Source organism: Talaromyces amestolkiae, assembly GCF_001896365.1.
Source record: "Talaromyces amestolkiae strain CIB chromosome Unknown scaffold10.1, whole genome shotgun sequence".
In the NCBI taxonomy this organism is placed as follows: Eukaryota; Fungi; Ascomycota; class Eurotiomycetes; order Eurotiales; family Trichocomaceae; genus Talaromyces; species Talaromyces amestolkiae.
This window is the reverse complement of record NW_024468046.1, coordinates 82356-102614: the sequence shown is the minus strand read 5'-3', so window position 1 is coordinate 102614 and position 20259 is coordinate 82356. Positions and strand designations below refer to the sequence as shown.

At 49.0% G+C, this 20259-nt stretch overlaps 9 protein-coding genes across 9 annotated transcripts; 5 read left to right on the top strand and 4 right to left on the bottom strand.

The window, feature by feature from the left end:
* Positions 1 to 483: 483 nt before the first annotated feature.
* BHQ10_005518 (uncharacterized protein) lies at positions 484 to 2234 on the bottom strand (the record flags this gene model as incomplete). The annotated part of the gene is made up of 2 exons (XM_040878003.1): positions 484 to 1788; positions 1860 to 2234. The coding sequence occupies 2 exons, from the start codon at positions 2232 to 2234 to the stop codon at positions 484 to 486; spliced, it is 1680 nt and encodes a 559-aa protein (XP_040734022.1).
* A 771-nt stretch (positions 2235 to 3005) lies between these two features.
* On the top strand, positions 3006 to 3877 carry BHQ10_005517 (uncharacterized protein; the record flags this gene model as incomplete). Its single annotated transcript, XM_040878002.1, has 2 exons — positions 3006 to 3381; positions 3435 to 3877. The coding sequence occupies 2 exons, from the start codon at positions 3006 to 3008 to the stop codon at positions 3875 to 3877; spliced, it is 819 nt and encodes a 272-aa protein (XP_040734021.1).
* Positions 3878 to 4143: 266 nt separating this feature from the next.
* BHQ10_005516 (uncharacterized protein) lies at positions 4144 to 5339 on the bottom strand (the record flags this gene model as incomplete). Its single annotated transcript, XM_040878001.1, has 3 exons — positions 4144 to 4945; positions 5004 to 5259; positions 5330 to 5339. 3 exons carry the CDS (start codon positions 5337 to 5339, stop codon positions 4144 to 4146), a joined length of 1068 nt encoding a protein of 355 aa, XP_040734020.1.
* A 277-nt stretch (positions 5340 to 5616) lies between these two features.
* Positions 5617 to 6763, top strand: BHQ10_005515 (uncharacterized protein; the record flags this gene model as incomplete). The annotated part of the gene is made up of 3 exons (XM_040878000.1): positions 5617 to 5905; positions 5965 to 6065; positions 6113 to 6763. 3 exons carry the CDS (start codon positions 5617 to 5619, stop codon positions 6761 to 6763), a joined length of 1041 nt encoding a protein of 346 aa, XP_040734019.1.
* A 102-nt stretch (positions 6764 to 6865) lies between these two features.
* Positions 6866 to 7560, bottom strand: BHQ10_005514 (uncharacterized protein; the record flags this gene model as incomplete). The annotated part of the gene is made up of 2 exons (XM_040877999.1): positions 6866 to 7248; positions 7326 to 7560. 2 exons carry the CDS (start codon positions 7558 to 7560, stop codon positions 6866 to 6868), a joined length of 618 nt encoding a protein of 205 aa, XP_040734018.1.
* Positions 7561 to 7995: 435 nt separating this feature from the next.
* BHQ10_005513 (uncharacterized protein) lies at positions 7996 to 10176 on the bottom strand (the record flags this gene model as incomplete). The annotated part of the gene is made up of 5 exons (XM_040877998.1): positions 7996 to 8429; positions 8484 to 9579; positions 9629 to 9818; positions 9872 to 9988; positions 10043 to 10176. The coding sequence occupies 5 exons, from the start codon at positions 10174 to 10176 to the stop codon at positions 7996 to 7998; spliced, it is 1971 nt and encodes a 656-aa protein (XP_040734017.1).
* A 2876-nt stretch (positions 10177 to 13052) lies between these two features.
* On the top strand, positions 13053 to 14580 carry BHQ10_005512 (uncharacterized protein; the record flags this gene model as incomplete). Its single annotated transcript, XM_040877997.1, has 2 exons — positions 13053 to 13493; positions 13567 to 14580. 2 exons carry the CDS (start codon positions 13053 to 13055, stop codon positions 14578 to 14580), a joined length of 1455 nt encoding a protein of 484 aa, XP_040734016.1.
* An 823-nt stretch (positions 14581 to 15403) lies between these two features.
* Positions 15404 to 17572, top strand: BHQ10_005511 (uncharacterized protein; the record flags this gene model as incomplete). The annotated part of the gene is made up of 3 exons (XM_040877996.1): positions 15404 to 16453; positions 16505 to 16829; positions 17289 to 17572. 3 exons carry the CDS (start codon positions 15404 to 15406, stop codon positions 17570 to 17572), a joined length of 1659 nt encoding a protein of 552 aa, XP_040734015.1.
* Positions 17573 to 18658: 1086 nt separating this feature from the next.
* On the top strand, positions 18659 to 19456 carry BHQ10_005510 (uncharacterized protein; the record flags this gene model as incomplete). Its single annotated transcript, XM_040877995.1, has 1 exon — positions 18659 to 19456. The coding sequence occupies one exon, from the start codon at positions 18659 to 18661 to the stop codon at positions 19454 to 19456; it is 798 nt and encodes a 265-aa protein (XP_040734014.1).
* Between the last annotated feature and the right edge of the window lie 803 nt (positions 19457 to 20259).

The window sequence follows — 20259 nt, the reverse complement described above, 5'->3', positions numbered from 1 at the left end:
GTCGCTAGAAGTTACCGAGATCAGAAGGATTGTGCGGGAGAGGGGGGAGCAGACAGCCTTTGTGCCATGAAAATGCGCGTCATAATCATCGTGATGGTCGTGGCTGTGGTTGTATTCGTGTGCATCATTTACACCGTTTGAATCTGTTCTTTCTTTCAGTTCCCCCGAAAGTAAAAACAAGTAATGGGAACAGGTTTCGACGTGAATTGGGAGCAGTTGAAATTGCGCCATTCTAACATGCTCAATGGAGGTTCTAGATGACACATGAACCAAGAGAAATGGCGCGTCTGCGAGCTCTGCGAGAGAAATAGCTCGATAGGTAGTATTGTTCGATCTAACCCTTCATTTCATCTTTTGAACGAGTAACAATTGATATGACGATGGAGACTAACCCGTAGTAAAGTACGAGGTGTGTATCATAAGATCGTGTTTCATTCATTCACTTTATCTAATTGTAGTATCTAGTCTCTGCTCGATCCCAGCCTACAAGCGAAACATCTCACTTCGACTACCGATTCCATCAAAGATACAAGTATTATCCAGTGGGACATACTGTCTCGTCAACACCTTCAGCGCCTCCTGCGAGACCAATCCACCAGTAAGAGAGGAGATATTGTGTAATTCACCACCTTCGGTACGACGGAGCTCTTTGGCTGCGTTCGCCACACTTCCGCGGACCGATTCGTCTTCAAGGAAACTCTTGTCGTCCTCCGCTATGGTGGTTATTAAGCGGTTGAGAGTTGCGTCCCATGTCGCGTCATCGTCTAGCGCTATTTCGGGTAAGCGTCCGCTTTGAATACCATCAACAATAGCGTCTAGGGCTTCGAAAGCGATGTAAACGGGAATGACGGATTCCGGGTTCCCGAAACCAAATCGGATGGCTTTGAGAGTTTGGCTGGCGTCGATGGTGATGTGCGGTATTCGGCGTCCGTGAATAACTTTCACATGGGATGCATTCTTGCAAAAGACCTCGACTTCTTTCTCTGCAATTGGTACAGTCCGTGAACCTAGCTGCGCTTCTAGAGTGCGGACAGTTTCAAGTACTTCTTTGAAATCGCGACTTGCTTTGCTTTTGTAAATATTCTGTAAGGAGATATAATCTGCCGACTTGGCTTTCATATCAGGCACCGATCCAGGAAGTGGGAGAACAGCATGTTTTGCATAGAATTCTTTCAAGGCAGCAACGATGATCCAGAAATTGTCTGAATCTGGCTGCAGATTCTTGCACTGTTTCATATCAAATATCTCGCGAATATTGCTGCGCAATGACCAAGGATTGACACTCTTGAGAACAGCTCCTACGGCTTCATCAAAGTTCTCTTCTCCGCCTTCTGCAGTGTTGGTCCTTGCCCCAGCTCTCACGAATTCTCTGAAAGCCGTCTTGTCTTTGTAATTTTCTGGCGCCTTGCCGTCATGTTCAGCTTTCCATTTCTCTAGGTAATGTAGTAATATAAGAATATATGGCACGTGACCATGATCGTGGTCGTCGAGCGCATCAGGGTCTGTAATTGCGGAGCCTGCCGCCTGCAGCTCAGGCCAGGGATCGAGTAGCCGTAAATCTTGTGTAGACTCGGGGTCTGGGTGTGTTTCGACAATGGGAAATTCGGAGGGCAGCTGTAGTGAGAAGGAGGAGTAGAAGCCGACAGAGCGTGTGTACATTAAAGGAACGCCAAGTTGGTCGGCGGAGAGGGAGAGCGCATCGAGTGAGGATCGTTTTATCGGGCCTGAGACCACTATGAGTTTATAGGCGGAGAGGAATTCGGGTTGTTCTAAGAGTTCTGAGATTGGCTACATCAAGTTAGTATCTCGATTCGTAAGGAGTAGAGGCTTTAAGTAGAGGCTTTAAGAAGGGGACGCACCTCTGCTTTGTAGTCTCCGTCCACATCAGGGTTCAGTTCCTTCAGATATGCGCATGTCTCCTGAGCTCTAGATTTGCCCAGACTGCTCTCTTCAAGGAAGAAATTCACGCCGAGGTCGGTCTCTGTGACAATTGCGGGATCAACGATAGTAAAGCCTCCTACTCCAGGCAGTACTAGATTTTTGAGAGTTTCGACGCCAGCAACACCCCCGATTGATGTATTATCGCTGTCGATGGGACCATCGGAGTTTACTAGTAAAACGCGCGACTGCTCGAGTGCTTGCTGCCCACTGGCTGCCCATAAACGCAGCTGTCGGTCATACTTTCTCTCCTTCGAGGAAGGCCCCACTAGAGCGATGGGGAACGCGTCTGTCATGTCGGTTTATTCTTATTTGAAGGATAATTAAGTAAGGGAGTGCAAGTAAATGATAAACATCTGATTGCGCCAATACACAGTCTGGGGTAGCTGTGTTTGTCAGCTTGTCGATGCTAGATGTTGTTGATAGTTGATAGGCAGATGTAAGCTAGGGAAGGAAGCATAGATACATGTAGGACGACACTAACCCAGTGCGGCGTAGCTGCCGGGCTGCCCCTCCAAGGCTCGAAGGCTTCAAGGCCCCAAGGCACCCCAGGCGGCAGGCCTTGCCTACATAGTAAAAGGGCGCGGTCAATCGAGGCAATTCTAGGCTATGACGCCAATCATCCATGCACGATTTTCTCCGGTGTCCCCCGCCATTAAGTAACTACTCACGACTCTATATTATTAACACCACTGTCAGCACTCACCATTCTCCGCGGGGATCTAGTTTCTTGACCGGAGTACTATCCGCCGAATTGAGTATATATACCTCACGGTGCCTGTTGTTTTCTACATCGAACCAAGTCTCACAATTCGCAGCCATTTATGAAACCGTTCGTTCGGCTTCTTTCCACCGCAAGACAATTCTCAACGTGAGTACACCTCTTTCACCTACATAAAGTTTGCGATAATCTGCTCTTTCGGCCGGTTGATATGCCAATGCTTCGGTATACAACTAACGGATCAATTAGACTTCGCCGAACTACCTGCGTCCCAAAACCGCACCCAAGCGCATTCGTTCCAAATTGCAGATCGCCCTTCGCATTTCAAAACTCCCACTCACACACCATGGCCAGCGTCGAAGCCTCCAAGCGGGCCGCCGCCCAAGTCGCAGTCAAGAACCACTACCCTCTCAACGCAAAATGGGTCGGAATCGGTAGCGGCACAACCATCGTCTACGTTGTGGAAGCCATCAAAGAATTGGGGATTGACACCACTTTGACCAGATTTGTGCCTACGGGCTATCAATCGAAACAACTCATCACAAAGGCTGGATTGACGGCTGTAGAGTTTGATGCTATTCCAGAGGGGACTGTGCTCGACGTCGCATTCGATGGCGCGGATGAGGTCGATGATGATTTGAATTGTATCAAGGGTGGTGGTGCTTGTCTTTTCCAGGAGAAGATTGTTGCGCTTCAAGCAAAGGAATTCATTTGTGTCGCTGGTATGTATTCCACTGCGCGGACGATATCATTTCGCATGCTCATAATTCGACAGACTCCCGTAAACTCCAAAAGCGCCTCCTGAGCAACTGGAAATACATCCCCATCGAAGTCGCACCTATAGCCGCAAACCGGGTTGTGCGCAAATTGACCGAAATGGGCAGCATCAAACCCGTCATTCGTCTCAATACTGTCGCCAAAGAAGGCCCCCTCAAGACAGATCAGGGCTTCTTCATCGTCGACGCCCCCTTCCTCCCTCTCCTAACACCATCGGACGTCAAGGCCGGCAAGGACGGCAGTGGTAATGGCGGTATCTGGGAAGTTGAGACTCTTGCGACGAAGATCAAGGCGATCCCGGGTGTTTTGGAAGTGGGCATTTTCTGTGGAGTGACTGGTCCTCAGGCCCAGGCTTCAGGATCTATTGGTGGGCAGAAGCCTGTTGCTGCATATTTCGGTATGCCGGATGGCTCGGTTGCTGTCCGGAAGGCTGCCGATTAGGTCTTTACAGTTGAATTCTTTGTCTTCTTGTCAATACCCGTTTCTTACCATCTCATCATGTTAAAAGAAGAGACAATTGTTATAGAGGTTAACTAGGTTCTAAACAACATGACCTGTTTTCATGATCATATAGAGTAGTCAATGAATATACGATCTATACATACACAATGCCAGACGCCATACTTTTGAAGAAACCATCTATTGATAGGAAATTCGCCGGCCCACAATACACATTGATAAATTCCTTTATTATTATTGGGGTTTGACTATTTAGCCCCCTTGCCCTTGGCTTCAGTCTCACCAAGCTCACGGATGAATATCTGAACCGATCCAGGCTCAATATCATCCTTCCCGTCCTCAAACCCAGGACTAACGGCAATCGCAAGATACTTCCCACTCGAACTAAAACTGAGCGCGGCGACACTCGCCGGGTATTTCTGATACTGACGAATTCTCCTTTTCGCAATTCCGTCCCATAGCGCAACTACGCCGTCACCTCCGCCGGAAGCAAATGTGCCATGAACGGGATGGAATGAGAGCGCGTTAACGGGATAGACAACATCAACATCTTCAACAGTTTGTCGATGGCACTTGAAGGCGTATTTGCGTGCTTGTGATTCTGTGGATGGATCGAACCATTCGACCGCTACTCGGCCCTCGATACTCGACGACGCATACCCAGCATCGTCAGGCATGCATGCAACAGCCCTCGTCATAAATTTCAGACTACTTTCTCGTCTCTGCCACGGCTCAATTTCGACTTTGTTAACCGCCGGAGGTTGGGAGTCGGCTTGATCGGTTATGAGGGCTAGGGATCTGAGGTCGTAGATGTGTAGCGCGCGGGAGGCCATGGCCACTACGAGCTTTGTGGGGCTGAGCGAAAGTGAGAATGGTTTGGATGGCAGGGGAATCACCGCTGGTGTAGAATCGGAGTTGAGGCGGTGGACGTGCAGGGTTGAGTCCCATGATGCGCTGATTACGATGGAGTGTTCTTTGCTGTATACCACTGATTTGACGCCGGCTTCGTGGCTAGAGAGGACGGTTTGGGTGGAGGKGTTTACATCAATCCTTTGTATAGTCAGTCGCCATAGTTCATATCGGTTTTCCGGGGGGTATAGGAGCTTACTTCCTGACATCCCAGTCCAGTCCAGCTGTAATGATCTCATCCTCGTTGGCACCAAAACAAACATCTAGTACGGGCGCTCTATGTTCGAATTTTTGTAGCAGTTTCCCCGTGCCAACATCCCCATTTTCGTCGCGCAGGTCATACAAATAAACGTTCTTATCCCATGAAGATACGACTATTCTGGTGGAATCTGGTTCGGTAGAGAACTTGAGTGCGGAGATGGCATCTGTCGGAGGCGATGCGACGGTGAATTGATCTAAATTAGATAGTAGTCAGTTGTCTTAAGTTCCTTCAGAGGTGAGTATAGCTCGTGCGAGGAAACATACTAGATGACATGGCGCAAATGTATTTAAAGTCGTAACGTCGTGTAGTGAGGTCTGAAAGTTGAAGCTGTCCGCGGCGAGCAATTTGCGCCAATCGAAGCTTCCGTTTTGCGGGACACTTTTCTGCCATTCGATGCCGCCTAATATAGTTATTGCCTCTGGCAGTTATCTCTTCTCTCATGATAGCCATTCACGATCAGCTTGCTCATATTTTACACTTTGCTTGATCTGAGAACTTTAGAAGTCAATACTCTTTACACTACCAATCGGACAGCACAGTACAGTACAGCATGCCCTTTGCGCAACTCGTCATCGGACCTCCGGGAGCGGGGAAATCGACATACTGCAATGGCATGCATCAGTTCATGGGAGCTATAGGAAGGAGATGCTCCATCGTGAATTTAGACCCGGCAAATGATCAAACCTCTTATCCGTGTGCGCTGGACGTGCGCGACTTAGTGACGCTGGAGGAGATAATGACCGAAGATACTCTAGGGCCGAATGGCGGGGTCTTGTACGCGCTGGAGGAGCTTGAGAATAATTTTGAATGGTTAGAGAGGGGGTTGAAAGAGCTTGAAGGTATGACTCCGAAGCTCGTCTATACTGTTGTTCATGCTGTCTAACGACTTTCGTGATAGATGATTACGTTCTCTTTGATTGCCCCGGTCAGGTCGAGCTTTTCACACACCACTCATCGCTACGAAATATCTTTTTCCGAATATCAAAGCTTGGATACAGAGTACGTCATTCAATATTCGGTATTTTGAAAGCGCTAACGCGCAACAGTTAATAGTAATCCACCTCGTCGACTCATACAGCCTCACCCTACCCTCCATGTACATCTCCGCTCTACTGCTCTCCCTCCGCTCTATGCTCCAAATGGACCTCCCACACATCAACGTCCTCACCAAAATCGACAATCTCTCAAACTACTCACCTCTCCCATTCAATCTCGATTTCTACACCGAAGTACAAGATCTCAATTACCTCCTCCCGCACCTCGAGGCCGAAACGTCGCGATTATCGCATCAGAAATTTGGCGCGCTGAATCAGGCGATTATCGATCTGGTGCAGGAGTTTGCTCTCGTAGCCTTCGAAACGCTGGCAGTGGAGGACAAGAAGAGTATGATGCATTTGCTGCAGGTCATTGATCGCGCGAGCGGATATGCATTTGGACCTGCTGAAGGTGCGAATGATTCGATATGGCAGGTTGCTGTTAGAGAAGGATGGGGGGATTTGAATATTTCGGATGTGCAGGAGAGATGGCTGGATGCGAAGGATGAATATGATGAGCATGAGAGGAAGAATTTAGAAGAGGAGGCGAAGGCGAATGAAGCGAAAGCGCATCATGGTCAGGATGGTTTGGATGATGAGATGCTTGACTTCCAGAGGATGCCTGATAGTGGCACGAAGGTTATTCGAAAGTCCAAGTCGTGACAACTGGAAAGGTTTTATAATTAATTCCATGTATATAATATCATTCATGCATTCAAACAGGGGTATCATAATATCAAACGTAAACAACTAGCAATCAGCAAATCAATCCTCATCATCACTTTCCTCGTCGTCATCATCATCAATATCCATCCCAAAAACAGCCTCGTCGTCCCCCACAACAGCAGCAGCACCACCATCCCTGCCCCCGAACAACCCCTCGAACACCCCATCATTCTCTTTCCTCGCCCTCCCAATCTCCCTCCTCGCTCGTCTGATTGCCTCTTCCTCCGCCTTGCGCATCGTCCCAGAGACCCTGACAACCCTAAACACAGCATTCCTCATTGTCATTTCCGACTTCTTCGCCGATGCACCTGTCGCCGGCGCAGGGATCGCATTGAGATACGTAAGCGCCGCCCAAACCAATCTATACGCTGCGCGGGGACACCGAATAATCGCCGTCGACGTCGCGGGCGACAAATATTTGACTACAGACCCATCGCCATGAGCAAAAAAAATAAATCGCAATTTAGATCCCGAGACGGGTTTGGGGAGAAGAACGTACTGATTAAATTCCCACTCGATGCACCACCCAGCTTCCCCATTCCATAATCACCAAATAACTCCGATATAGTGTCGCGAAGTAATCGTGCCAGCACGCTGGAGGTCAATATATCTGGCGTCGGCGGATGGAAGTAGAGATGTGCCGGTATCGATGACGCTCCCGATTTGTTGTGGATTTGGGAGGGCTCGGGATGCAGGATGTCGATTAAGAGGTAGCGATGTTTTATGCGGACCATTTTGTTCGCATTCTGTTATTTAGTTGCTCTTGATAGATGATGTTGAAGTTGTACAACTTTTTTCGGAGATTCGATATTAGCGGCCGGAAGACGCCCAAGCTTCTGTAGCCAATCACCCAGCTCGGAAACTCAATCGCATGGATCGAACTACCTACTTATGATCACATTTAAATTTAAACTACGAAACCACAAGAAATCAACATAATCATCAAATACGTCAATAACCATTCTACCCAGTATTAAATCTACGCCGTACATGCGCACCTCGTGCCGTCGCCTGTCATGCCACGTACCAACCACATCATATGGTCACAAGACAATCAACAGATTTTTGACAAAATGGAAAACATCAAAAGGCATTATATGCTAAAAGAGACCCGTGCCGATATCAAAACAGGTGCTGAAAACGAAAAAGAAAAGGAAAAACATAAACGCTTAGAGGCTGACCTCGACACGACCTTCAGCACCTGGAGCGCCCTTCGAGACGTTGGGGAGGAGGTAGGTAATATCGTCCCAGGGGTGACGGTACAAGCCAGTGCGCAGTCTCTTCTGGTCGAGGTAGTGAGCAATAAGACCAATGCTACGTCCGAGGACGAAGAGACCGTTCAAGACACCCATGCGGAGGTAGTCCTCGGCCTCTTCGGTGGAGAAAGCACCAGAGTTGCGGAGCAAGTCGACGAAGCAAACAGCAACACATCCGTCAACGTTGAGAATAAGGTTGTCCTTCTTGGAGGTTGTGACGGTCTCGACAGCAATGGCGTAGTCGAGGAGCTTGTGGGTGGGGAAGTGCTTGGTAACGTACTCCTTGACCAACTCGACACGGAGATCGGGGTTGTTGCGGGACTTGACCTTGTGACCAATACCGGGAACTAGAAAAAGGAAAATTAGATTTTGTTACGTTGCATAGCGGCAGATTAACTTACTGAGCTTGTTCTCCTTGCGCATGGTGTCGACGAACTCACGGGGGCTCATGCCCTTGTCGAAAGCCTTGGTGAATTCCTCGGCAGCACCGTCAAGAGCACCACCGAAACGAGAACCGATGGTGAGAAGACCAGAGACCAAAGCACTGATCAAATCCTTACCAGCACGGGTAGTGATGATGGTGTTCATGGCACCAGAGACGGCAGGACCGTGGTCAGCAGTCAACATGAGAACCATCTCCAAGAACTTGCTGGCATAAGGAGGCAAGCGGCGACGGAACCAGAGGAGAGACATGACACCACCGATACCAATGTCCTCACGGAAGACATCAGAGATGGGGAGACCGGCGTACAAAAGCTCCTGACCACGGTCATCGGAGATGGTGGAAATGAAAGCAGCGGGCTTACGGATAAGACCCAACTCCTGGGCCCAAGAGTAGTCCATGGGGATCTTGGGAATGACGGGCTCTTTAAAGGTGGCGATGGTGCCGTCAGCAACGAGCTTGTTGTAGACGCTGTTCAAGACTTGGGGAAGCTCTTCGAATGTATCGGGAACGTAGAAGCCAGCAGCCTTCATGTGCTTGTTCTTCTCAACAGCGGTCTCGAGCTGGGAGTTGGCAGAGGCACCGGCGTGACCGAATTGGACCTCGGTCTTGAACATGCTGGCGCAAGTACCGATGGCCCAAGCGACAATAGGCTTGGTGATGGTGCCGTTCTTGACAGCCTCAATCACACGGTACTCCTCAACACCACCGACTTCACCAAGCAACAACAAAATCTTGCACTCGGGGTCGGCCTGGTAACGGAGAAGGTGGTCAATGAAGGTGGTACCGGGGTAACGGTCACCACCAATGGCAACACCCTCGTGAACACCGTCGGCGTTTTGGCAGACAATGTTGTTCAACTCGTTGGACATACCACCAGACTTGGAAACGTAACCGACGGAACCCTTGCGGTAAAGTTTGGAGGCAACGATGTTGTCCATCATACCACCAGTGTTACCGATCTTGAACGCACCGGGCTTGATACCACCCACGGTGGCAGGTCCAATAATAGTGATACCCTTCTCCTTGGCGACGACCAAGATCTCACGTGCTCTCTGTACAAGGTTAGTTCTTTGCAATGCATTATGTCTCGAAGAAACGTACTCGCTCAGGGACACCCTCAGCAATGATGGCAATGGTTCTGACTTGAGGAAGCTCCATCAGTTCCATGGTAGAGCTGTAGACGGATCGGGAGGAAGCGAAGTTGACGACTGTGTCGACATCGCTGTGCTTGGCGAAAGCCTTTTCGACATCCTGGTAGACAGGGAGCAGGGTCTCGCTGGTTCCCCAGTACCTTTACAACAGTTAGAACTCAACACGACTAAACAAGAGATCATATGCGCTCACATTTTGCTGACGAACTGACCACCGAAGGTGTAGATGATACCGGCAACGGAGGGAGTGCTACGCTTGCAGATGAAGTCGAAGTCGAGCATACCCTGCACGGCGCGGGGTTGCATACCGCTGTTTCTGGTCAATTGACGTTCTTGCAGCGAGAGATTGAAAGGGATTACTCACTAGACAAAGCATCGTGTCTTGGGGTGGAAGAGAGTGTGTTGTTCGAGGGGGGTGAGGAGGCGGGAAGGAGGGTTGAAGCGGGTGATGTTGTCGTTGGCAGACTGAACGCCGTTGGAAGAAGCGATAGAAGGCATCTTGTGTATGTTGTGCTACACAGCGTTAGTAGTTGTAACAAAAGGAGCTCCATTGCGCCGCTGGAGCAGAGGATAGATGTCAACTTACTTGTCAAAACAACTCCGTCACTTCTTGGTCTCGTGGATCGGTACAGATAGATGGACGGAAGATGTAGGATGAGAAGAAGAGAAAACAAGAATGTACAAGTAACAACAAAAACAGCTCACAAGGGTCACAAGAGGTGAGAAATGTAGAATGACCAGCAGGTAAGGAAGTCTGGTCGGAGAAGGCAATTGAAGTGATGATGGTCAACGATCGAGGGTGGGTAATTGAGGAAGGAGAGCTAGCCAGCCTGAGCTGGACAAAAAAAATAAATGACGGACGGAGTAGGGCAAGCGTGGACAGCTAGGGCGGTACGGCGGGKACTAAGGTTACCCAGGAGTGAGCACTGTCACCGTCTAGTCGGAACGCCGACAATACGCAATACGCAAGGAGATCAGATCTGTATTGATCGAACACATGTATTTGTACTATTCCATATGTCTCCGGCACATCTGACAAGTAAAAGAACGGTCCACCATCGAACCATGTACAACTGGGTACCTGTACAATTATCATAACTTGGACTTGACTTCACAAACAAATGCCCGAATTAGGGATTCCGAGGTCTGCATCGCCGTAATTTTGGCGGCGATAAATTACCGCCTGTGATTGCGAATACACGGTAGAATAAGGTCCGTAATTTATCTGCAGCTGGACAAGGTTGACGATGGGGCCGGAGAACGCAGTCCGTCTCCCGTACTGGCTCAACATTTTATCCCCACAACAACAAACTTTCATTGAGACTCATTGAGTACACATCACCCGAACATGCCTTGGTTCCGGTGGGACGATGTCTGGGTCTTCTTTCGGTCTGGAGACGTGGTTGTAGTAAGTTTGTAATTGTTGACTTTTGTTGGTGCCTGGCCAGCACGGAGATCATCCGACTAGTGTATGTAACGACAGATGTGCTATCTACAGGCTTGAACGTACGGAGTAGATATCAGCATCCCGGGGAGGTTCTACTTTTGACAGGGACGACACAATCATCTGATCCATACACTGAAAGTAAATTCCTCTTCCAAGTGAAAACTATTTTAATATAGTAAAGATATAAGCTAGCATCCCAAAGAAGCAATGTCCAAATATGGCCCCAACCATGGAAGGCATTCTGGAACCCTACTCGAAACGGGCCTAGCGCGGGGTCTTACATAAACTCCGCCCAGCTCGGAGTTTTCCCTCCTTTGACGGTATAGAGTCTATAGACATAAGATCTCTCTCTTGATCTGGCTCAAGTACAAGTATCTTCGATCCTGTCTATCGGTGACCGACAAGGAATATGAGCTGCTCACAGCAGCATTGTGAATATCCCGCCAATTGGGAATCTACTAATGCCACTTTCTTATCGATAGCCACGCTTATCAGTGTCTCGACTCAGATCAACCCACCATCTTATCGCTAATACTGCTACGTACGTACGTGCTAAGCCGCGTACGGAGACGGAGTACTACCTCTTGTGATGCAGTTTCAACTCTACATTCCAGTGATTCCATGCGAATCTTGTCTATCATTTAGAACTTTCCGCTGCCTTTCCGACCCCGAAAAGTTATTGTAGCATATCAAATACTCCGTTCTCCGCCCCTCCTGGTTATGTTTCTTGGATGATGGTAAATTGGCTATTGATAGCTACGTACTGTTGATTGCAGAGAATCACCCGCCTGCAAGGAAGACTGTACCTTGAAACTAGAACTACGTGCCGAATGCATCGGCCCGTTGGGCGCCGCATTCTAACATTCCGTCTTATCGGAGATATTGATAATGCAGATAGTGCTCGTCTATTCGATCTTAGTAGACAACAATACCTGCATAGTATTTATTTGTGTCCGGCTGACTCCGTATTGACAGTCCGTCGCCATTGGAGTTTCCAAAAGATGTCGTTTGCTTCGTGTGGAAGTGATAATTAAGTCGAGTCCGAGGGGGCCGAGCTAAGCTGGGGATCGGGTGCGGACTCCGAACAAGTCTTTACTGTTCAGTCCAATATGGCCTCGCAAGACTCGCAACTTGCGTTCTCATATTTGCATTGTAGACCCCATACTATAATCGGGAAATTTTGGTCACGAATATAATTCGTAACGAGGAAGAAAAAAATACAGTGGCCTGGGGCCCATACTGATGATTACTCGGTAGCATTGAGTACGTACGGTGAAGGAGTATATATACTATTTGCCAGGAGGGAGACGCTAAGCCGGCCGGGGTTGGGGACGTGTGGATCCCGGTCTAAGCTGCGATGCTCCACCGCCCCTTCCTTCCTCGCTCAACGAAAGCTGTCCGTCGGTATCATACGTCCCATGTAAGGAATACAGGCTTCTTTTCGGCAGATTCTTTGTTTATTACCGTAACGCAGCTGGCCAGATCAGTAACGCCAAAACCAAAACACTGACAATACACATACCGTACAGACCCAAAAAAAAAGTTTGAGGGAAAGAGCTGGGCCACTAGCTCCTGCCCAGTGCCAGTCCGGGCCTAGTGCCTTCCGGTCCCGATGTATCATCTCACGGACAGACAATAATTTTTGGGGCCCTCACCTGCACTGACACTGTTGTTGCTGGCTCGCTCACCACCACTTCTATCCATCCATCTTGACTTGCTTCCCTCCTCAATCCCTCAATTGTCACTTCTCAATTCAATCTATACCCTTCTTATTGTTGCGGATTTGTTGTTGCGCATATATTTTACACCGCAACTAACTGATTCTCATTCTGTGTCTGCGTTTTCAGCCGTCACATACTTGTTCTCATTCCTCCCAATCAATTGATTGAGATCTTTTGACGCCTCACGCAAACACATCTTCAACACAATGTCCGCCAAATCGATTCTCGAGGCCGATGGAAAGGCCATCCTCAATTACCACCTCACTCGCGCTCCCGTCATCAAGCCCACCCCGCTTCCTCGCGCTGCTACTCACAACCCTCCCGCTAAGCTCGCTTCCCTCTACTTCCCTGAGGACGCCGACGTCAATGGGATCCTCGACCAGGCCGAGGCCACATACCCCTGGTTGCTCGCCAAAGACGCCAAATTCGTCGCCAAGCCAGATCAACTGATCAAGCGTCGAGGCAAGAGTGGTCTCCTCGCTCTCAACAAGACCTGGGCCGAAGCTCGTGCTTGGATCGCAGAACGCGCTGGCAAGGAGCAACAGGTTGAGCACATCAAGGGCTACCTCCGCCAATTCTTGGTTGAGCCATTTGTTCCTCATCCCCAGAACACTGAATACTACATTAACATTAACTCTGTGCGAGAGGTATGTTTGACTTCTTTGACAAGCCTGCAAGCCAAAGAGCAAATATCATGAACCTAGAAGCTAACGGACACAGGGCGACTGGATTCTCTTTACTCACGAAGGTGGTGTCGACGTCGGTGATGTTGATGCCAAGGCCGAGAAGATCTTGATCCCCGTTAACCTCAAAAACTTCCCCTCCAACGAGGAGCTTGCAGCCACTTTGTTGAAGAAGGTGCCTTCCGGCGTTCACAACGTCTTGGTTGACTTCATTTCCCGCCTGTACGCTGTCTACGTCGATTGCCAGTTCACCTACCTCGAGATCAACCCTCTCGTCGTTATCCCCAACGCTGATGCCACCTCCGCTGAGGTTCACTTCCTCGACTTGGCTGCCAAGCTCGACCAGACTGCTGAATTTGAATGCGGTACTAAATGGGCTATTGCTCGCAGCCCTGCTGCTCTTGGTTTGCCTGCTTCCAAGAGTGACGGCAAGGTCAACGTCGACGCTGGTCCCCCAATGGAGTTCCCCGCTCCTTTCGGTCGTGAACTCAGCAAGGAGGAGAAGTTCATTTCTGATATGGACGCCAAGACCGGTGCTTCCTTGAAGTTGACCGTCCTCAACGCCAACGGCCGTATCTGGACTTTGGTTGCTGGTGGTGGTGCCTCTGTCGTCTACGCCGACGCTATTGCATCTGCTGGTTTCGTTAGCGAGTTGGCCAACTATGGTGAATACTCTGGTGCTCCCACCGAGACTCAGACTTTCAACTACGCCCGCACAGTCTTGGACTTGATGCTCCGAGCTCCCCAACGCCCCGAAGGAAAGGTTCTCTTCATCGGTGGTGGTATTGCCAACTTCACCAACGTTGCTTCCACATTCAAGGGTGTCATTCGCGCCCTCCGGGAGGTCGCTTCGACCCTCAACGAGCACAAGGTCCAGATTTGGGTTCGTCGTGCTGGTCCTAACTACCAGGAAGGTCTTAAGAATATTAAGGCTGTTGGTGAGGAATTGGGACTTGATATGCACGTTTACGGTCCTGACATGCACGTCAGTGGTATTGTTCCTCTTGCCTTGAGTGGCAAGAAGACTGATATTAAGGAATTCGGTGCTTAATTATAAAACGGTTAATTAAGAGTTTTGATATATTTTTTCTGCGATGTACTTGGTGTTTGTAATAATTTCACGGGCATGGCATGGTTCATGAATGGATTTGATTGATAGCTTTATTTAGAAGAAATGACGATGACCAAGACTTTGAGTAGTATCGAGACCACTAGTAAGGTGGATAGAATTATAGAAATGTTTACCTTGACTGAAACGAATATCCGGATTGCGCGGCTGGCACAGATCCGGAGCTGATGAATCATGGTTATCCGATTTGGTGATAGGCAACCAGGGTAACCTCTCTGCCTTTAACATATTCATCTTGAAAATTATCCACGACGAGGTTCGTTTCATGTTAATTTCCAGACACGACTAACCGCCAGACGTGTCAACGCCATCCGAACCACGGACGATGATTAGTCGAGCGTCTCTCATCCGGCGTCATCCAATAATAGCGGCTAACCGCCAGATGGGCGTCTAGCATTCCTTTCTCAAGCTTTCTCGGACCTGGCCAGTGCGTGCATTCGCTAGAAACATTAGTCGGGATGAACAGTCGATCTGAAGGATGAGACTGGCCAGCCCACTTTTTATTATGGAGTTGTGGAATGATTGACGTTTGATGCTTACGTCGATTCGTGGGCGGTTATCCGTCAACCACTGGTGTGGTCACTGTGGTGGACTGGTTGGTGATTGATTTGATATTCGTAATCTATATCTGTCGTCCTTCGCTGGTTGAATTTGTTCTTCAGATTTATTTGCGATCTGACTTCGACGTCGTCTATATGAACAACTGCGTGTTGAGAGGATCCTGGTGATCCGGATATATAGCATTATGCAAACACAGTCCTTACATCGGCTACACAATAGTCGATCGCGTATCTGGATTCTCGTCTTTGCGCCCATACTCAGTCTAGTCTTGCTCTACACATGGCTTCGAAGGCCACACTCGCTTTTACTTGACCAGTTCTTCGTCACGGACGAATCGCAGAACGAACTCCCTCTAGTAATAAGTGGCGACGACAAGACCAATTATGATGTCAAGCCAGAACCCATTCCAGGAATGGACGATATCCTCATCATCCTCAAAACCGGCGTGACAGAATCACTGACCAAAGTACCCATTCATCTCGAAACAACCCTCGCCTCCGTGCCACACTTTGTCGTCTTCTCAGACTTCGAAGAGGAAATAGCCGGCGTACAGACGCACGACGTCCTGCGCCGACTCAACGAGACCGTCAAACGCAACATTCCAGAATTCGAATTGTACAATCGCATTCGTGACCATGGTCGCGAGGCATTGACMCCCGCCGATTATGGCGATGACTCTAATGGCCCCTTTGGGCGTCAAAACAACCCTGGGTGGAGATTGGACAAGTGGAAGTTTCTGCCCATGATCCCCGCGGCATTAGAGCACAAACCGGATGCGAAATGGTTTGTGTTTATGGAGGCCGACTCATATTTCCTCTGGCCGAATCTTGTGCTGTGGTTGTCGCAGTTGGATCATGAACAGGATTGGTATCTTGGCTATCCCATGCAGATCGGCGACACGATTTTTGCATACGGTGGTTCCGGGTTTGTCATTTCTAACCCGGTCATGCGCAAAATTGTGCAGTATTTAGACGAAAGGCCCCAAACAGAGATCGATGATTACACCGCTACGCAATGGGCAGGCGACTGTGTGCTAGGCAAAGTGTTTGGTGATGCCGGCGTGGGCCTGAATTGGTCTTGGCCCATGTTGCAGGACAACAAGCCGTGGGAGGTGGACTATTTCGCGACTGTGGGCGATAAACGTGCGTGGTGTTTTCCAGTTGTGTCATATCATCATATGCAGCCTGATGATATTCAGACTTTGTATGAGTTCGATAGGGAGTGGTTTGACTCTGTAAGACTTACTCATTCTTTTTCCTTGTTCGAAAACTAACCGCATACTCAGGGTAATTCCACCGCAAAACCACTCTTATACAGCGATGTATTCCATCGCCTTATTCTTCCAGACATCCTCTCACCGCGCGATGGGTGGGACAACGCCGCCGACAACGCCATCACCAAAGAAGACGGATCCGCCCTCGAACTTACATTCGACGACTGCAGCACGAAATGTGCAGATGACGCGAGCTGTCTTTCTTACCGGTATAAAGAAGATGAGAAGAGCTGTTTCGTTTCTTCAGCCGTCAAAAGAGGAACAGCGGCCGAGGGCGTGAAATCCAATTGGATGATCGATCGGATACATGATAAGATTAGTGAATATGGGCAGACGTGTGAGACTGTTGAGTTTGTAGTATGATCATTTGTTCCGGTGGAGCTTTGAGTGTAAGATATTGTGTATGGGTGTTATTTGTGTACTTAGTTAAGGCTGGCAATGAGCCGAGCTTGAGTCTGCAGTCGTGGCTGGACCATACAAGGCAGCGAATATTAATGAACTACGATTGATAATGAAACAGCCATTTTGGATATGTAATTTCACATGACAATGAATTACCATAACGTGCCTCAATGACATTAGATCTCCCTACGATATGATTTCCTCCCTAGCATCAAACTCAAAGTTATCGGCCCTTGATAAACAACTCACAGCGCAAATAAAGCCGCGACACCCATAGCAAACAGACCCGTCCCAACGAACGGCGCAGAAATTGAGTCCGCAGCACCGGAAGCTTGAGGGACACTCGTCGTCGTACTGCGTGTAGTCGTGTGCGTACTAGTCGTTTCGGTGCCAGTCGAGGTCGAGGTCGAGCTTGAGGCAGACGCAGATGCACCAGACGAACTCGAGGAGCCGGAAGTAGACGACGCACCACCTATTCCAGAGGACGAAGCAGAAGTCGATTTACCAGAACAAGACGTCCTCGACGGCGTCGTCGAACCACTACCACTACTCGTCGTCGCAGCGGCAGAGCCCGTGGTCGTAGTTGTGGTGGTAGTCGTAGCAGTGACAGGCGGAATACTAATAGGCACACTAACCGACGAACACACCGATGTCACCGCATTTGAGACAGAGGACTGATCTGCGAGATTGCATGCGCTCTGTACGCAGGGCGTGATTGCGCTGACCAGAGTTGGGACGGCGCAGTGGCAGGKGAAGTTTGTAAGGCCGGAGCAGCCGTCGTTCTCAAGGGCGGAAAGGAAGCAGCCCAACTATCGGTTTTAGGTCAGTATTTTCCACATATTGGGAACTCAAGATGGGATGGAAAGGGGAGACGGACGGAGCAGTCAGGGAGGTTAGGAAGCTGCGCTTGAGCGAGGCCGAGGGTTGATACTATCGTGAGAATGTATGTGAACTGCATTCTGATGGTTCCACGTTTCGGTCTTGGAGGTTCGTGCTTGATTCGAGAATGAGGTGATTGAGTGAGTATCTGGGGAAAGCAGGGCTGAGCTCGATCAAGCACAGAGACGGAAGTGCGACCAGCCTTATATGTTTGACTCACACCAGACCCTCCATACTCTTAAAGGAAAGAAATTTCACGTTACACGATCTGCTTGTACAAGCCGGCCACATCACGACAAAATGCCGCTGAGAATCTACGTAACAAGCTGCGCAAGTGCGTTTGGGCGAATAGAATGTTGCGCGAAGAGACGAATCGAGGGTTACTGCGTCCCGTCAACCTTGGAAAACTTGACTTTGCTCGTCTTGGTGCTACGATTGGCGACGGTCAGAGAATGTGAGTGGTGAAAGAGGTGGCATTTCTTTTTGTTGGCGCATACGCTCAGACAGGCTATCCAATATCATTACCTCGCTACACGAGTAGACTTGCGATGTGCGAGTTAGTACCTCATTAGGTTGTTTGTGTGACCTGAATTCGGCGATGTACGAGGAGAGAGTGCATCGGTGATCATCTCAGCCACTTTACGGTTATGGTCGACATTCCATTTTTTACAGTACTTGAATGTAGTGAAAGACTGTCAAATTAAACCATTAAAGTGTTTCCCAAAGGTAGTATGATGATAGTCAGACTCTGCATTAGGGCTAAGCTTGGGCAATCAACATATATGTAACTGACGTCACGGCCGCCCTCTATATCAAATCTCCCCGCTCCGCCAACCACCAAACGTGCAATCCTCTTCAATATCCAATCCTTTTGCAAATTTAATGATGTCGCTTCCATTTTCCTACGCTCTCGTTACCGGCGGCGCTGGCGGCCTTGGAAAGGCCATCGCAACATACCTACTTAGCAAAAACGTCAAGGTGATTCTTGCCGGTCGCACCGAAAGCAAGTTACGTACGACAGCACACGAAATCGGCGCTACAGACTACTACGTTCTTGACACGGGCGAAGTCGACAAGATCCCGTCATTCGTGAATACATTACTGCAGAAACATCCAGAGCTAGACTGTCTGATTAACAATGCTGGCGTTCAGCGGCCCTTGCAAGTGCTCAAGGACGATCCGTCGGAATTTCTTCAAAAGGCCGACCAGGAGATCGATATTAACATCCGGGGACCTATGCATCTAACTCTGGCATTACTTGATCATTTCAAGACCAAGAAAGACGGTAGTGGCGCGACGATCATCAACGTCTCTTCAGTCCTCGGATTTGTGCCCTTTTCCGTCATCAACCCAGTCTACAACGGCACAAAAGCCTGGCTGCATTCATGGTCCGTCACCCTGCGCACCCAGCTTCGGCGCGGCGGATACGAGAGTATCAGAGTAATCGAAATCGTGCCCCCAGCAGTCGAGACGGATCTTCATCGCGAGCGAGAAGATCCGGACGATAATAAAAAACACAAGAATCCGAATTCATTGTCGATTGACGAGTTTATGGAGTTTGTATCGAAAGGGTTGGAACGAGGGGATAGTGTGATTGCGCCGGGGATGGCGCGGGAAATTGTTGACGAGTGGGATGCAGGGTTTGGGAAGCGGTATGAGAAGATTTCGGCGGGGTTGCCTTGATTGTATATACCTAAGTACACTCACCATTGAGTGTGTATGTATCGCTTGTGTATAGTGTGCAACATGCTTGTGAGGATGGAAAAGATAAGGATCTGGGGTAAGACAGCTAATCCTATTCAGGACTAGTGGACTATTCTTCAGGCTATGTCCGTAGAGGAAGCTGCTTAGTGCACTCCTTTTGAGCTTCCGGCTAATTTCTCGTATAATACTGCACGAAAAAACTAGTTATTCATGGGACGAGGTTGTTCATGTTATAATTACTTCTTCATCTTGAAAGAACAGTAGACTCCAACGAAGCGAGTGCCGAGTGCGTCGGAAAGTGCCGCCGGGTGGCTTCGCCAAACACAAATAGAGTGTTTTTAGCGTCTTTCCACAACATTAACTTCGACCTCTTTCCAAAATTTCTTGCGATATTTTTCTCTCGTAAGAACTACTAAGAAGCGTTGTCTGGCTGCACTATATTGACTAAGACATGGACTAAATTCTCACTAAGGAAGAATGCCCACCACAACAAGTTCGGACAACCAACCAACAGCCAGATTAAGAGCGACCTTAATTAACCCTAGCAAAGGAATGGATCGTCGACTAGCCGAGCCCAATCAGGATGCAACCTCGTTGGTAAATACTACCAAATGGAAGGTGTCTTCAGTCCTATCATCTAAGGCGAAAATGGCGACATCTGTATGGCTCCACGTGGAGGGGAGGAAAGGAAGGAAAAGAGGGAAATTGACAATGTGAAGATATTGACTAGGCTCTCTATATAAGGGGAAGAGACACCTGCTGTATTTTCTGCCTCCGTTTCT